General features: G+C 39.7%; 2 protein-coding genes across 2 annotated transcripts; both read right to left on the minus strand.

Annotated features, from left to right (window-relative positions):
* Positions 1-2,315: 2,315 nt before the first annotated feature.
* Positions 2,316-3,185, minus strand: LOC148818937 (uncharacterized). Its single transcript, XM_088935291.1, has one exon. It carries the CDS (start codon positions 3,183-3,185, stop codon positions 2,316-2,318), a length of 870 nt encoding a protein of 289 aa, XP_088791417.1.
* Positions 3,186-6,687: 3,502 nt separating this feature from the next.
* Positions 6,688-9,022, minus strand: LOC148818938 (uncharacterized). The gene is made up of 2 exons (XM_088935311.1): positions 8,157-9,022; positions 6,688-6,757 (listed from the first exon to the last, which is right to left on the minus strand). Exons 1-2 carry the CDS (start codon positions 9,020-9,022, stop codon positions 6,688-6,690), a joined length of 936 nt encoding a protein of 311 aa, XP_088791437.1.
* Positions 9,023-16,432: the final 7,410 nt, after the last annotated feature.

A 16,432-nucleotide genomic window follows, 5' to 3' on the forward strand; every position in this document is an offset into this window, starting at 1 on the left:
AAAAACAATCGATTGACAATACTTTCATTATATGGTGTTGGTATTGGTCCTTCAGTGGGATGAAATAAAGTTGTGTAAAGGAATATGAAGCAAACATGACATCATAATTTAACAGCCATTTAAGCGAAAGCGTATAGATAGGCACAAAATGGGACCCTTATTGTTTCTAAGAGAAAAGAAAATAAATGACTGTTTAACTGCGTGGACAGTGTATGCGTCCTGCACGACGTCTTTGATTTAAAGCAATATTTTTTGGCGCGCTGCCATTGTTAAGAATCACAGTGTTTCAAGAGAAAAAACTGTTTTTATTTATAGTTATTGGGTGTACTGGAACTCAACGGAAAAATTAACTACTAAGCTTGGCATGTGTCACTCAACAAATACAGGATCTATAATCACATTTTAAAACAAGTAGGTCTAAGCTTTACCGTCAACAATCACGACAGAACATAAAACGGTATTTGAACTTGAAATCTTGTATCGACCGCGGGTTTCTGTACGGAATGGAGCAGGCGTGGGACTCAGGGAATGGGGTTGAACAACACATTTATTAACTCGAATCGGGAAAGGTACACACACACAGACAGGGGTTACAGCGCTGCACCTACTGTACAGTAATATACACACACACGAAGGGAAGAGACTGTATCCCAGCCTCCGTCCCACTATATACAGTCCGGTAGTCCCCAGGTGCTGTTCTCATGCGCATGGCTAAAGCGCCCTGCGTGGCGCTACATTATAAATACATGTTAGGCCCAATGATTTAACTTAAATAATGCATTGCTGCATTTCATCCTGAAAATAATATAATCTAGTCAAGTATAAAACTTAGCCTTTCTGTTTAATTAAGTGTATTGTCACGGATTGGGGTTCTCTGGGCATGTGCCCTCGCAGCTCCCAAACAAATACAAGTAGAGGAGAAAATACAGGTAAAAGAAAGAAAACATAAAAAGAACAAAAAACAATTAACTGCCAGCGGTAATGAGGTAAATATTTATGTAACCAAGTTATATTTTTACATATATCAAATGTTTTCCTTGCTTTGGCATTTTTCACGTTCTTTATGGAATTTAAATACAATTTAAACCCCACCTCAAAAGTACTAAAAGAGGGAGTATTATTAAAACATTTGATTTATGAATATGAAATTTACCCTAGATGACTAATAAATTCATTACTGTATAAATAAATGTTCTTTGTTCAAATTTTCCTCTTACATAGTACAACAAAATATCAAAATCCTTAATATAAAATCTTAGTATTCTATATTTCCAGAGAATTCCCATGACGTGAATGGAATGTGCTCTGTCTGGCGATCTCTGGCGCTAAAGTTGGCGCAAGAGGTAGCCAGTTTAAGAGGCACTTAGTGATTAACGAGTGGGTCGGGGAGCACGTAGATTACGAAAGATTTAACGTGCTACTTAAGTAACGATGGGTTTTGGGAAACACTTGTAAATTAAAGATCGATCTTAAGAGCGAGTTTACGATGTTCTTAGCGCTACGATGCTTTCGGGAAACTTACCCCTGGTCTATAAACTTTAAAATGCAGTATTTTATTTAATTTTCACGCATTTTATTGTTGGAATTCGTCTTAATAACAATATTGCCCGTCTCTTGTGATAGTGATAATTGTCCCTGAGGTAACTGAGATAAAGGCTGTTCACTTACAGAATATAAAAAAACAAGAACGTTTTTTAATATATTTTATTTTTTATTTCGAATTTCATAAAAGGGAATGACGATAATGTGAGACGTATGGTCCGTCCTTTCTCTAGGTGTGCTGTACCCAAGACTCAGTGCTAATTAATCATATGCTAATCATTATACACACACATTGTCAGTATGTAGTATTACATTCGTAATGTAATGAAATAAAAGTACACGTTTTCAACAAAATTAACATTCCTTTAACATATTTTGTCGTTATTACCTGCAGGCTGTATCTGTTAAGGAATGAAAGTGTTTATTGTCTCCTATTTCTGTGGAAATCCGTCCAGATACAACAGCGACTTCGAACATCAAGTCTGCTCCACGTTAGAACAGGTTGAAAAATACCAGCACAATTCTGGTCTGGCTAATATTTCTTTTTAACACCGCAAAACCCCACGAAAACAAAATAACGTTATTGGATTAATAAATAGGTCAATTAATCAATAACCCCAAGGCTGTCTCTGGCACCATCGGGAAAGCGCAATTATGTTTAATCCAACTGTGATATTGGTTATATTACTTTGTTGCAAGACTGACTGGACCAGAGAAAAATACAAGTACAAGATTGTAGAAGATCCGTGAATCCCTTCTTCCTGATACAGTTCTTACCTTTTTCTCAGTGGGGGACAGACTCTCCTCCACACCGTCTTCAACACAGCCTCCCTGAGAGCGGGGCTCCCCCAGATGTACAGTCCGGGGGTACAGATTGCAGATAATCTTATCATCATGGCCAGAGGGTCACAGGCGCTGTTTTTGAAGATATATGTGGACTTGGTCATTTCAATAATCACAATGTAGTAAAAATAAGGAGTCCAGAGTGTGAGAAAACACATTACCACCACGATGATGAGTCTCAGGGACTCTTTCTTGCTGTCTCTCTCTGGACCCGGCGGGTCCCGAGCAATCTGGTATTTAGCGATGAGGTACAGTTTCACGTTCAGCATCACTTTCACGATTATTATTGCCTGGAGCATCAAAGTGCTATATGCACTTATTTTTGAAGCCACGTCGATAGAAACGATGTTCAGAATCATTAATATGAAGTAAGTGTAAAACCAAATGAAAACGCAAAGTTCAGAAACTACAGTCCTAGTTATATGACGGCTGTAAGCATAAGGATGTGCAACCGCAATGAATCGATCCACCTGAGCAAACATAATGGTCAGAATATTGACTCCCAGTAGCGAAGGCACTATGTAATAGGTGCCGTTCCTGGACGGATAGCCCTCCTGCACATCAAACAGTCCGATGTAGTAACCGCCTATTCCGGACAGGGTGTCAGATATGCTGGTGTTCAGCATGAAAATAAACCTGTTTTGTGCTCGCAGTGACTTTTTACAAATAATACCCAACACAACCGAGCCAGCTATGAGAACGGAGCTGGTAGCGAGTAGTAGATTGGTTATAAAAATGAAATAATCTGCAACTTCATTAAAGTCCACCGCTAACGGCACAGTGAGGTTCAGAGAAATCATCGCTTGGTAAAATTAGTATCTCGAGCTGCCGACCTTGAGTTTTAATGGGTGAACATAACACAGGGGATGTTACTGTACGTATTAATTCGGTAGCAGCACTTCTGGGGCTTCTGGCCTCCTGTGTATAATTACGTTGCTAATTCAGAATCTGTCTTCACAGAGTTTGCGTTTTGTCAGGATGAGAGGAAGATAGCTTTCAGAAAGGACTTTTTATTTGATGAGGGAAAATTAGTTTTACAGTTACCGCACCCGATCTGAAGAAAGCACAACAATTACAAACCTGATTAAATAAACAAATATCCGTGACGCGCTCGTTTCTTTGCACAATACCCTCTTCCTGTCCTCAGCGTTTCTTGTGTTTACGAAAAGGGGTTTTGGGGTATCTCGTCATACGTTTTTTTTTTTCATCCTGCTTCTAATTACTTCTAATTACAAACCGACTTTCAATTTAGCAGTCACGTCCAGTGGACTGCCTTTTCTGAACATAAGATAGCCACATAAGTCTCATTAACGCTTTGTGTATTTCCCACAAAATGAAAATGAGGCCTGTAGCTGGGCAGATCAAATACATGAAGTGAATATACAGTGTATATAGCCTCATCTTTACCTAGCGATTATTTTAAAGAATGATGATATTTTTAATCAGAGTTTTACTAGAAGTTAACAGATTCACGTTTCAACCGAATTCGGTATTCCATGGAAATCTGAGGCACGGTTTGTCTACCTGCTCCTGCACAGTGCCCCGCTTGTCTGAGATAATACTCTGCTTTTCCGATTTACATACGTATTACAAAAATGTGAATATCCCGAACAAGATTTCCTATCGTGACCTTCCTGTTGAGCGATCAGTAAAGTAAACAAAGACATTATGTTGCATAAATTAGACAATATATTTTCTTTTATTGTTGCTACTTCAAAATTGAGTTCGGAGAGCGGTTTTTGACCCCTGCAACAAGGCCCTTAACCCCAACTGATCCAGGGGCACCGTATAAATGGCTGACCCTGTGCTCTGACCCCAGGCTTCTCTCCCTGTCTGTGTGTCTCATGGAGAGCAAGTTGGGGTTTGCGAGAAGACAAATTCCTAATGCAAGAAATTGTATAGGGCTCATAAAGTGATCTTATCTTATCTAGGACTGTAAAGCAGTAGCCCACCAGGCCTGTACCTCTAATGTTCCGTGCTGTGTGGAAGCAAGCTGATGGAATGGACTGACAGTGCTGGGTCCCTCTAGTGCATCACGAAAGGCACCAGTAGACCTTGCTAATGTTTTGGTAGAGACAGCCCAGCCTGTTCTGGAATGTCACTTCAGATGCGATGGGTAAGATAAGTGCCACTGGCTGTGTGAACCTGCATCACCATGGATATATGAGACCATCCTGTGCCAAAGTGCAGCAGTCTGGTGCTTGTGGTCCATAATCTCCCTATGTGCAGGCTGTCTCTTGTTTATCTGTGTATAAACAGACCTGTGCATGTGAGTCTCTCTCTTGGTAACCAAATCACTTTAGAGTTGTTTTTAAAGTCCCTGTTTTACTTGCAAAGGCTTTACACAGCTTTGCAGTTCTGTGTGTGTGGTGGTTCCTTATTCTCCCAGGAATGACTACTCATACACTGTAGGCAGCACAGGCAGTCCTGGTGTCTTTTCATGGGTGGGAAAAGAAATCCCAGGAAAAAGACATCTTGAAATTCCAAAGCTGGTAAAGGTTTTACTTGAGAGTGAAATTAATTTCGCTTCTATTGGCGGCAAAAGATAATCAATAATTAAACCCGTTCTTTAGGGACGCACACTCTACCTTTCCCTCTTCTCTTTTAATCAGGTTGGTTCTCCAAATTCTGAATTTCATTTTTAACACTGATTTTCAAACCCTGAGGACAGCCTAATAATTCCATTTATTCTTAATTCTGAGTTCGTAGGTATTTTTAAATGTAAGAGTTTGTTTATGATTAGGACTGATGTAAGTCTTGTGCTTCATCTATTACATTACCCAGTAAGGTACATAACTTGTATTGTTTATAATTATATATTGTTTTTAATATAATATATTCTTAATTCAGATATTGTTTTTAATTAAATGTGTTTAAATACTTAAATAAATGTTTTTTTTCTTGGATATTTTTATTTGTAAGGGAACATGTAGAAAATGATTCAGCACTCAAAAGTAAAAAGAGGAAAAAAAGCATTATGTCAGCTGCGGAACTTCTTAAGGTGTCACAGTCAAAATCTGTTTTTTTTTTCTGAACTGACCTGAACTCAGGGCCCCAGCAATCTGAGATAGCAATCCTAACCACTGTGCAACCATGCTCTCCTCAACAACAATTATCATTCGGAGTTTCAACAGTAAAGCTGACAACATTGTCTAAGATGATATAAAAACGTCTAAAAAATAATTAATATTAACAATTTAAACACACAGTGAAACAGGCAAAGCAGTGATTGTTCTTTGGAGATGCATACACTTTGTGATAGTAAATTACTGGTGATGTATATTTAGGCAGCCCAGACAGGTCTCTCCGGGGTCTGTGGTGTTTTGAGTTTTGTGGTCAGGCTCATGCAGAGAACTGATCCCTTAGGTAACCTAATTAAATTACTGAAGTAAACTGGGTAATACCATTATTCCATAATTATTCATTTTAAAAGCATCAGCAATCTATTTAAGAATAGAAATAATAGATAAATGTGTACAGTAAAAAGCCATTTCAGTAATGAAAATATATAGTATTCAAATTAACTATGAGTCATAAATCTCATTATAGTTGCTTAGAGCCATACAGCAAATTCTAATGTGTTACCTTAAGCAACCGATAACACCGGGCACTTTTTAAAATCAGTTTTGAGACTCTAAAGACAGATATTCGGTTACATAAATAAGACTTTAAAGTACTTCTTTTCCCTCTAGAAAACTGTCCAGTTTGAGCTCTGCTGCTCTGAGTTTCGGAGAACGCGAGAGCTCTTTCAACCGCAACAAACGAGTTTAAAACAGATCAATATTAAAATATTATAATATACACTTAAAAACCGTTTTATGATTCATAGTTTGGAAATACGGTTTAACTCTAGCGGAGGGTAAAACGTTAGGCAACGAAATATCGAGGATTTCAAATGACTAGTGTTGTAACCAAGAAATTGTTTAACACCGACCCATCCTGACTCCGGGTGTAGTTTGTTCTGCAAAACTAAGAAAAGAATTTGACTTCAGTGGAGAACGTGAGACTGGACAAAAGTAACTGAAAATGCAAACGGAATGTCTGAATCAATGAATGTAGCGCATTCAGGACCGTTAGCTCCAAAACCCATCTAGGACATAAAATTCCTTATTTTCAAAACCATCATAAAAGAGAATAAAAGAGGTTTATATCCTTTTAATATTCTGAACCAAAATGAAATATTAAATGTATGTACTGTACATCTTGCGGAGAGAAAGTGAATAAAATAAAGGAAAGTATCTAAGTTACACCGGGTGCGTGCTTTCTATGGGGTGGTGTTCAATCACGATGCTGTTGAATTCTTCATTTCCCTTTGGTTACACTCGGTATTTCTTCAACATTTTTGCAGTTTCGTTTGAGGTCTGGAGTGATCCTGCAAGGAAAGAAAAGGGGGGTTTGGACCTTTCGTATTATGCCTTGACCTTTATCTTATGTCCTGATTATTAGGTGACTGATATGAAAATGAGCATTAGAGCCATTCGTTTATGGGTGTTACGCCAGTGTCCTGGCCAAATTTCCCATTGGCATGTACGAATCATGGCCTCCTAATAATCCCCCTCTCTGAACTGGTTCCATCACTCTGCTCTCCTCCCCACTGAGAGCTGGTGTGTGGGGAGCGGACTGGCGCATCATCCAGGTGGGGCTGCACACTGGTGGCGGTGGAGGGGATCCCCATTACCTGTAAAGCGCTTTGAGCGGAGTGTCCAGAAAAGCGCTATACTGCATCAGTGTAAGCATTTATGAATTAATTAAATTAAACACAAGACTAAACCTGATTTAGTACAGTATGTCGTTGAATAATATGTGTTTTACTCTCTTTATCGTGCGGTGCAAACTTCAGAAGCCCGCTATTTCGTCTTAACAGTTTAATTTAATTTGCGGACTATATTCGTTCTTTGTCTAATTTCGGAAAATGGAACTCCAAAAAATATATACTTTCTAAAGACAGGACAGGCTTTTGATGTCGGGTCTATGCCTGTGTGCAATGAGCATTAGTTCATTGATTAATCTGCTCATTCCTTGCCAGTCCTCGGTTTTAATGTAGCGTTGTTTGTAATTAATCAAACAGCTTTGCTGAACACCTAACTGAAGCGACACTCGGCTGTTCGCTATGAGTGGTCTCGGTCAGGTAAGGAGCTAATATTACTCCTGTCCGCGAGTATAAGGGTGATACTGAAAATTATATTTTAAAAAATCAATGATTAAAAAAACAATTTTAAAATTAAAATACATATATAAATATATTTTAAAAATTGATTAATTCAGATACGCATTCTGAATTTCAAAAACTATTTTGATGTTGACAGGCTAAAATGAATAAGTGATTTTTAGTTTAAGTGCGATTCTACTAACAGACCTGTAGTTGCGGTGTCCCGTGATTCTATAGCCATGGGCATATATTTTCCCTTATGAAACCAAATAAAAAATCCAGAACGAAATATATCATTTATGAGAAGCCCCGATAAAGCGTCAAATTCAGCTGTTGAGAACACAGTTTGAAAACTAACAGGGTGAGATCGGAAAGAGCGGAGTGGATCTGGAGAGGAGTCCTATGCTGTTCGGATGGGGAGCTGGCAGCACAGGAGTAAGTGAAGGTTGATTCCAAGCTGAAAACTAGAAAAGAGGAACAAGGTTTCGACACCTGAACCGTCTTCAGGCGTGAAGCGTTTCCTGAAGGATCTTCTTTCTGTTTTTAGCGTGTAATTAACTATTACTCGTTTCTCATATTTACATATATAAGACAACGAAGATTCTCATGATACAGTTCTTACCTTTTTCTCAGTACCGGACAGACTCTCCCCCACACCGTCTTCAGCACAACCTCCCTGAGAGCGGGGCTCCCCCAGATGTACAGTCCGGGGGTACTTGTCGCAGTAAAACGTATCATCATGCTCAGAGGGTCGCTGGCGTTGTTCTTGAACATGTATCGTGACCTGGTCATCTGAACCACTAAAATGTAATAAAAGCGAGGACTCCAGAGCGCCAGGAAGCAGACTACCACCACGATGATGAGTCTCAGGGACTCTTTCTTGCTGTCCCTCTCTGGACCCGGCGGCTCGCGAGCAATCTGGTATTTAGCGATGAGGTACAGTTTCACGGTCATCAGCACTTTTATGAGTATTAGAACCTGGAGCCACACAATAGAATAAGCGTTGACTTTCGCAGCCGTTTCGAGAGGAACGACGTTCTGAATCAATATTATAAGATACGTGTAAAACCAGCAGAAAGCGCAAGCTTCTATAATAACAGTCCGTGATACATAGCGGTTGTAAGCATATGGGTAGCTCACAGCAAAGAATCGGTCCACCTGAGCAAGCAGCATGGTCAAAATGTTAACACCTAGGAACGCGGGTAATATGTAATAAGTGCCGTTCCTGGACGGATAGCCCTCGTAGACGTCAAAAAGGCCGACGTAGTAACCACTCAACCCCGTCAGCGTGTCGCTGACGCTGGTGTTCAGCATGAAGAGGAACCGGTTCTGTGCTCGAAGTGCCCTTTTGCAAACGATGCCCAGCACGACCGAGCCAGCCACGATAACAGAGGTGGTGGCAATGATAAAATTGATTATGAAAATCAAGTAATCTACAGGTGTCTCGAAGTCAACTGCTAAGGGCACCGTCAGGTTGAATGAAACCATTGTGGCTTCATGTAGGACTGCGGCAATGCAGCTGAGGTTTTAAGTTAACGTAGAAGGCGTACCCGTGTTAAAAGCAGCTTTGACATTCAGGGACTTTGGTCCTCTGGGGTGCAATTAAATTGCAAGGCTGCAAATCTTTCGTCAGATTGTATTTTATCAGGAAATTATAATAAATGGATAAGCAACTTTCAGTGTGCCACTAGTCAATCTGAGTTACTGAGAGCTTTGGAAAGCTGTGTAGCATGGGGCAATTATTTATCGTTGTAATAAGTCACTTGAGAAGAATTCAGCTTGGCAGCTCATCTAGTACAAATGCCTTTTCTTAACACATGATGGCATCATAATCCCAAACTCAGATTGTGTTCAAAATCATCCTGATCAGACTGTCTGTTGTAGCTCTGCAGTTCAAATGTGTATCCTGCACACTCGCCGATTTGAAAAGACCCTTTAATGTTCAGATTAGTTGTCCTATAGGTTTGGAATCTCGTAAATGATTTGAAAAGTCCTCACATTTAAATAGGTCTATCGATTCCCCTACTAATAAGTATATATACACTAATAATATATAGTGTATATATATATAAGTATATATACACTAATAAGTATATATACACAAGTACAGTATTTCTGAAATAAATCTTAATAAATATTGAACATCTAATGACACCTATTGCTTATAAATGAGAACCACTCACAAAGGTGTTATGGTAACAGTGACCTAACAGATGCATTGTTTTTTAACTGACTCATAAACCAGTCAACAGGCTTAGTCAGCAGCAGAAAGGCACAGGCTGGTATTATGTGTGACCACCGCTGGAAGCAGCACAAGATGTTACTTCTGCTATGCACGCTTTGCACCAGGTTGAAGAGTTTGTCTTTCCTCTGGGTGATCTGCACAAAACCTTCATTCATCATTTAAAAGGCTCCACTGCTGTGATTGTGGCAGTATGCTTTAAGCTAAAAAAAGCTGCCAAAGTCAAAACAAGGAACAATCTGATCTCCACATTTGCTGGTGCAACATGGAGGAGCTGCCAATACCACTCTCCAGACCTCAGCCCTGGGACTTTCTCAGCAGCAGAATGCCGTGCTCCTGTCTGGTCAAGTTCATCACATGTTCTCAGAGTAGACACCCAGCTGAATGCCACCATGTGCATCATTGCTGGAACTCTCTGCCCAGTGATGGCAGGCAGGAGACAAGGCACTATGGTATTGTATTGGACCTAGAGACAATGTGGCTTTTGTAGTGAATTTATAAGTTGGTACACAGGCTTGTGTGTCATGAAGGAATAGCCTTAGATCTAATGGACCAGTCTCAGAGTATTTTACCTTGACTAGAGGAATCGCTTGAGTTCCTTTAAGTTTAAAAACTCATATTATTTTTGTTATACCCACATGGTTGGGAATTGCCAACTGTATGCTTTTCACAACTTGGCTCACAGCTACAACCCCTGCAACTGTACACAGGAGAGAATGAGGAAGTGTCTCCTCTGACCAGTCCTTTAACACATCACAGGGCAACACAGCCTCCTGGTGTTACAGTACTGGCTTCCAGCCACCAGAGGGCGCCTACACGGTCTCGGCTTACTTCATCCACTCTGGGGAGGCGTGGGTTAACCAGGCCTTGTTAATCCATCACCACGCCTCACCTCCTGTATATTTAAACCCTGCTGTCTGCCTCTACCTTGGCTCAGTGTTGGGTTGTGCTTTGTGGATTTCATATCAGAGCCTTCTTGTTATTGGACAGCTCCCTTGTTTATGGACTTTAGGATTGCTTTTTTGGACCTCAATTTTTGGAACTTGCACTAGATATTGAAGACTTGTTGCTTACTTTCTGGCTTTTGGGCTTTTTTGCTTTCCCTTTTGACCACAAATGTGGGTCACCCCTTAAACGGTTTCCTTGCCATTTCGACACCTGCATAGGGTCCATCAATTTATCTTGACTTGCTGGTACCCAGTGTCACACCTGGCTGAAGGTTAGTGCTGATTGGAGGAGAGGTGTGTCTGCCATTTGACAGCACTGAACACTGGAGCCAGTTTTTTAAAGTAAAAAGCAAAGAACAAATGGCAGGCCAAGAATATCCTAAGGGCAGGAGAGTAGAGGGCCTGAAGGGATTTATATGTGAACTGTTGGCCTGGTTTCAGGTGTAACATCACATCCAATACTCTGTACTCCTACTCTTGAACTCCCTGCCCCACATCTTCTCACTCATCTGCCCATGCATGGTCTTTCTGTCATGAAGCGTTCTTCCAGGACCCTATGCAGACAACACAATCCGGGGGGAGTGAAGAAAACACTGGGAAAAAGGCATGCAAGGGGCTGGAAGGAAAAGAGGGGGCGTGTCCACGGTGCGCTGGTGTTCAGGGGAGGTGTGGCCGAGGCAAACAGACCGTGGGAGTCCAAGGCAAATCCAGGAGTGAAGCAAATGTCCAAGACCGGGTAATCCATCCTGACAGACAAACAGAGTTAAAAGCCGGAGCGGTATCCGGCGGAGGGTCAGGGGAATAAAAGGGGGTAACGGGACCAGACGCTCCCTAATCCCAGACTCAGTAGGTCAGGACGCCGTGATGCAGCCGATGCCGTCGAATCGCTCCTGGACTCGCGGGTAGGCGGGCTTCAGGTTTCCATCTTCCAAAGCTGAGCCCAGATTGGCAGGAACATCTGGCTTTTATAGGACAGGGGGCAGGAACCAGAGGCAGGTGCGGGAGATGAGTATAAAACATGGAAGGGCTGGAGCGTCCTTGAGGAGGGGTTTACGATCGTGACACTTTCAAATGCTCTCAATTTGAATCAATTAGCTGTGGTCCCAAAATGTGAGAATAATTAGGTAGTGATGATTACATGGCTGTAATTAGAGCCATTACACTGTGTGAAGTGCACTTTCTGCACTATTTGCCCCAACTCATTTTGATAGAATGTGCACACTGCTACAATAGCTCTGGGAGAGTACATCTGCCGCTTACTTTAATTAAATGAATTGTATAAAGCTCATGAGTAGGTAAATACAAAGAATGGAAGATTCAATAAGAAACTGGAAGTTACCATTGTTGAGCATGTAGGAGAATAGAGACTATGTAGTTCAAAGAACATTGTGATACAACATGCTATATGCTTTCTCATTAGAATGAACTCAGTTGAGTGGTTTTTCATGGTTGAAGGTGCCTTTTTGTTCCAGAGGATGGCAGGACTCAAATACAACAAAAAAGGAGACTGAGAAATGTTTACAGTTTTTAAAGGTTTTTAATTTAGGTGAAGGAAACCTTTTCAAATTTAGGGGTAGATGTTCTACTCTCATGTGGAAGATATTAGATTTAAAGGCAGACCATTTTACATTTTGGAAGAAGTTTACATATCAGTGCTGTACATCCTCATTTTCCCCAACATTGTAATGTCTTTGGCTGTGTTACTGCCTATACATATACATACAGTATACATATATGTATATAAATACACTCGTTTCATTAGCTATGTTGGTTAGTTCCACACATAAACAGAAACATTAAGCCATCTTGAGTTACCTACATCATTTTAAACTGTGTTTTTTTTTTAATAAATGTTATGGACTGAATTCAAAACAGATAAACTAGTCCTGACCAACACTAATAGCCATGTGCCTGTATTCATGAAATATTTCATGCCAAATAACCTAGAACAAGGTAACAGTGAGTCCCAACTCGAACAGGTGGTTGACACTACTTAGTCCTCATTAATTTCAAGACGGACTTTTATGACCTTCAGAAAAGATTCTGCCAACATTTTAGATGTGCAAAAGGCTCTGTGAACATAGGTCTTGGTTGATCTTGAATAACCTTTGTTAGGAAGGACAGTGCTATAATTGAAAAGATCAATGAATCCCCCACTATTAGTGTAGACTGTAAACAAAAAAAGGTGACTTCATATTTACGTTTTTAGTTTTGACCATCCCCTGACGAAAACGAGCAATAGAGGAAGGATATTAATTACTACGCAGGGTTAAGAATCACACATTCTGGCAGAAATTGAGACACTGGGGGTGTTTCTACACAAATATGGGTACTGTATCTATGAGGGGAAAAACACGTTATTGCGATGATTTAGCAAACAAAGCAATCAGTTGTCGTCGTGTCGGTAATGTAAAAATCGCGGAAGAGTTCAGTACCTCGGACAGCTCATCACAGAAACGGCACTACGTCTTCGAAGTTTCCACTGTCAAACAGCTTCACTGAGAACGGTTTACGCAAATATAGTATTTTCTCTTTCCGCGTTTCTTTTTATTCCTCGGATTCCAGCCCTCTTAAATTCACGATGTGTCTCCAGTGGTGTGTAAAATGGCGGGGTATTCCTCCTGCGTTTGTGAATTGCGGCGACACTTCAAAACGTTAAAACAAATTAGTGTAGCCCCAGGCAGCATAAATCGTCTTAAAAACGAACAAAACGACGGAATTACAGAGGTACAGTAGTTAATAGCTGTAAGTATAAGGCGTTTGGATTAAAATGACGAGATTGCAAGTTTCTCTCTTTTAAGAAACTAAAAATGCAAATGTATTTGTCTGGTTTATAATAAAATAGGCCAAAATAAATCTCCAGGGACTTTGTGTTTTCCGGTGAATGATCTAATAACCAACAAACATACCTCTTATGGCACCTCTGACGTTTTAATTTAGTATTTTTTCGTTTTGCTGAATGAATCCCGAGACTAACGAAAAGGCGTTGGTAAGGAAACAATGAACAACGACAATAATTATCGCTGTGGTATCCATGTAAAGACCCCGTTATATCGGCGTATCTAATTCTGTTTAGGAACATCAAACAAGCAAAATTAGCCTTAGACATTTTGGGCGTTGTACACTTGTGTAATGACATTACATTTTAATTAGTAGTAATATAAACTTTTATTTTTTAAATTAAGACATACTTTAATTTGAACCATCATTTATTTTTAACGGTTTATAATTCCTCGGAATTAACTCGTCCAGTTATTGAGCTCGCAAAACCGATTTCTGGGCTCAAGACTTTTACCTGTTATTACAAAAAAAAAAACGTTTACACCACTGCGACAAATCTTGAAATAAAAGTATTTGAATTCCAAACCAGTTTTAATAGACGGTGTCTCCAAAGACGTTGAGCTTCCCTGGGTCCTGTATGTATTAACAACGGAGAAAACGTAGGTTAATAATAATTTGCAGTATAATATACTATAATTTTATTTTGGTTAGTGCCAAGCATACATTTGATCATATCATTTCAGAGAGTTAAAGTCAATAGGATTTGTATAATCCTATGAGATTCTTTGGCGCCGACACTATGAGTTTCTATCTCTTCATTGGGTGTTCCGACTTCAATGTTTTCTTCAGCAGGTAAATTGCAAGCCCAGTTAGATTTAAATGTGGAGCTTGACTTCATCTAAGATCTTCCACTTTTTTCACCTGCTGATCTCCTCGGTTGCCTTGGTTGTATTTTTGACTTATTGTCGTGCTGCAAAGCGAAGCGCATCCAATTAAATATGGGAGCATGTTCTTCTACCTAAGGCAACACACTTCAGATTCCATTCGGCGGCTGCCAGCATCTATTACATGATCAATAACATAACATAAAATAACATCACTTTATTAGCCCTGTACAATTTCTTGCATTAGGAATTTGTCTTTTCGCATACCCCAGCTTGCTCTCCATGAGACACACAGACAGGGAGAGAAGCTGGGGGTCAGAGCGCAGGGTCAGCCACTGTACAGCGCCCCTGGAGCAGTTGGGGTGAAGGGCCTTGCTCAGGGGCCCAACGGAGTAGGATTCCTCTGCCGGCTGGGGGATTTGAACCGGCAACCTTCCAGTCATAGACGGTAGTTAAGACGACTACTGTCGAGTGTTTTACTGAAAAATAATAAGTAAAGTGCTCGATTAAGGAGGGATGAATGTATAGTAAAATAATAATAATATAGTAAAAAATAATAACATACAGATGAGTGATCCAGCCATCCTGTATTATTGAAGAGGTGACTAATGCTGGCTCATTGGCATATGAGCTACTTCATCAATGGCCATGAAACATGACAATAAATCACAATTTTGTCCAACACTTTTGGAGGGAACTAAATGATACAGAGTTTTATTTGTGGAGGTGAAAGCACCAAATTATATATTATTTTACTATACATTCATCCCTCCTTAATCGAGCACTTTTTGTGATTTTGTGAAACTGTGATAGGTACATGCAATATTTATTGTTCACGTTTACTATAGAGACCATGCGAAGAGAAGTGTCGGAAATTCCAGTTGTTTTAACTTATGATTACAATGGTCATTTATGGCGCCAAACTGTTTAAATACATCGGAAAAGTACCCAACTCAACTGGCTTATATCAAGTTACGAAAACGTGGAACAAATCGGAGACATTGAGGTTTATTTTAATGGGAACCAACTGTGTATAGCGAGGGATGAATGTATTTTAAACGCTTTGCGCGATTAATCAAAATGCAAATGGTTCAAATGAATAATACAAAAATTACCGTAATTGCCTTTTTGTCGTAGTGCTGGCATTTTACCTGTTACCTACTGTCATTTCGGGCGAATTTGGAGAAGTCTGAGGTCATCCTCTTTAAAATAACGACCGTACTAATTTAAACTAACAACTGCCGGGTGTTAACTACATGTTTAATAAAATTAAAAGTGAATAAAACATCAGCTAATAAATATCTCGCTTTATGGGAAAATGAGCCACGTTTCATTGTAAATTACCTGTTTCACAACCGAATTACTTTTGGTTTTTACCGAGAAAACATTCCATAGAATGTTAATACTGACAAACGTGTTTTGGGCGACTATTCCTAAAACAGGATCATTTTAAAAATTGTAGCAATCAAAATCCAGTTTAATAGAATACTAATTTTACAGTATTTCAGGCTTTACTTTCGAGAGCTCCTTCGATCAGCTCACTTTAACTTGGGAACGCGAGACAAAGTGGATGTGACGATGGTGGCGAAATTTATCTTGGGTGGTAATCCCGAAATCATTTAAACAGAGAAAGGAATATAATATGCAGTGTCCTGTTATTGCCGCTTCGAATTTTCTGTAAGTAAGGTCTATTTTCTAATAACTGCAGAGTTAAAGATATTTATCACATACAAACGCCTGAATAAAAACATTCTTCGGTCTAAAAAACAACTTATTCTTGTTCCTATCAGTTAGTTTTTAATTATACTTGGAAAACAGTGGCAATATAGGACGCTTCAGTACAGATACGAAGACGAATTGATACATAAAGGACTCACAAAAATGCACTCGAACTTTAAAAATCATAAACATAACGAAATATAAAGTATTCAGGCTGTTACAGTATTCCAGATGGTCCATGACTGCTTTGGCGATGTTTTTCACGACATAATTTCGGTCTGAAATTAAGATAAGATTCCACCAGAACGGCCATATGTTTCTGGTT

Source organism: Atractosteus spatula, chromosome 17 (genome assembly GCF_055471065.1).
Source record: "Atractosteus spatula isolate fAtrSpa1 chromosome 17, fAtrSpa1.hap1, whole genome shotgun sequence".
In the NCBI taxonomy this organism is placed as follows: domain Eukaryota; kingdom Metazoa; phylum Chordata; class Actinopteri; order Semionotiformes; family Lepisosteidae; genus Atractosteus; species Atractosteus spatula.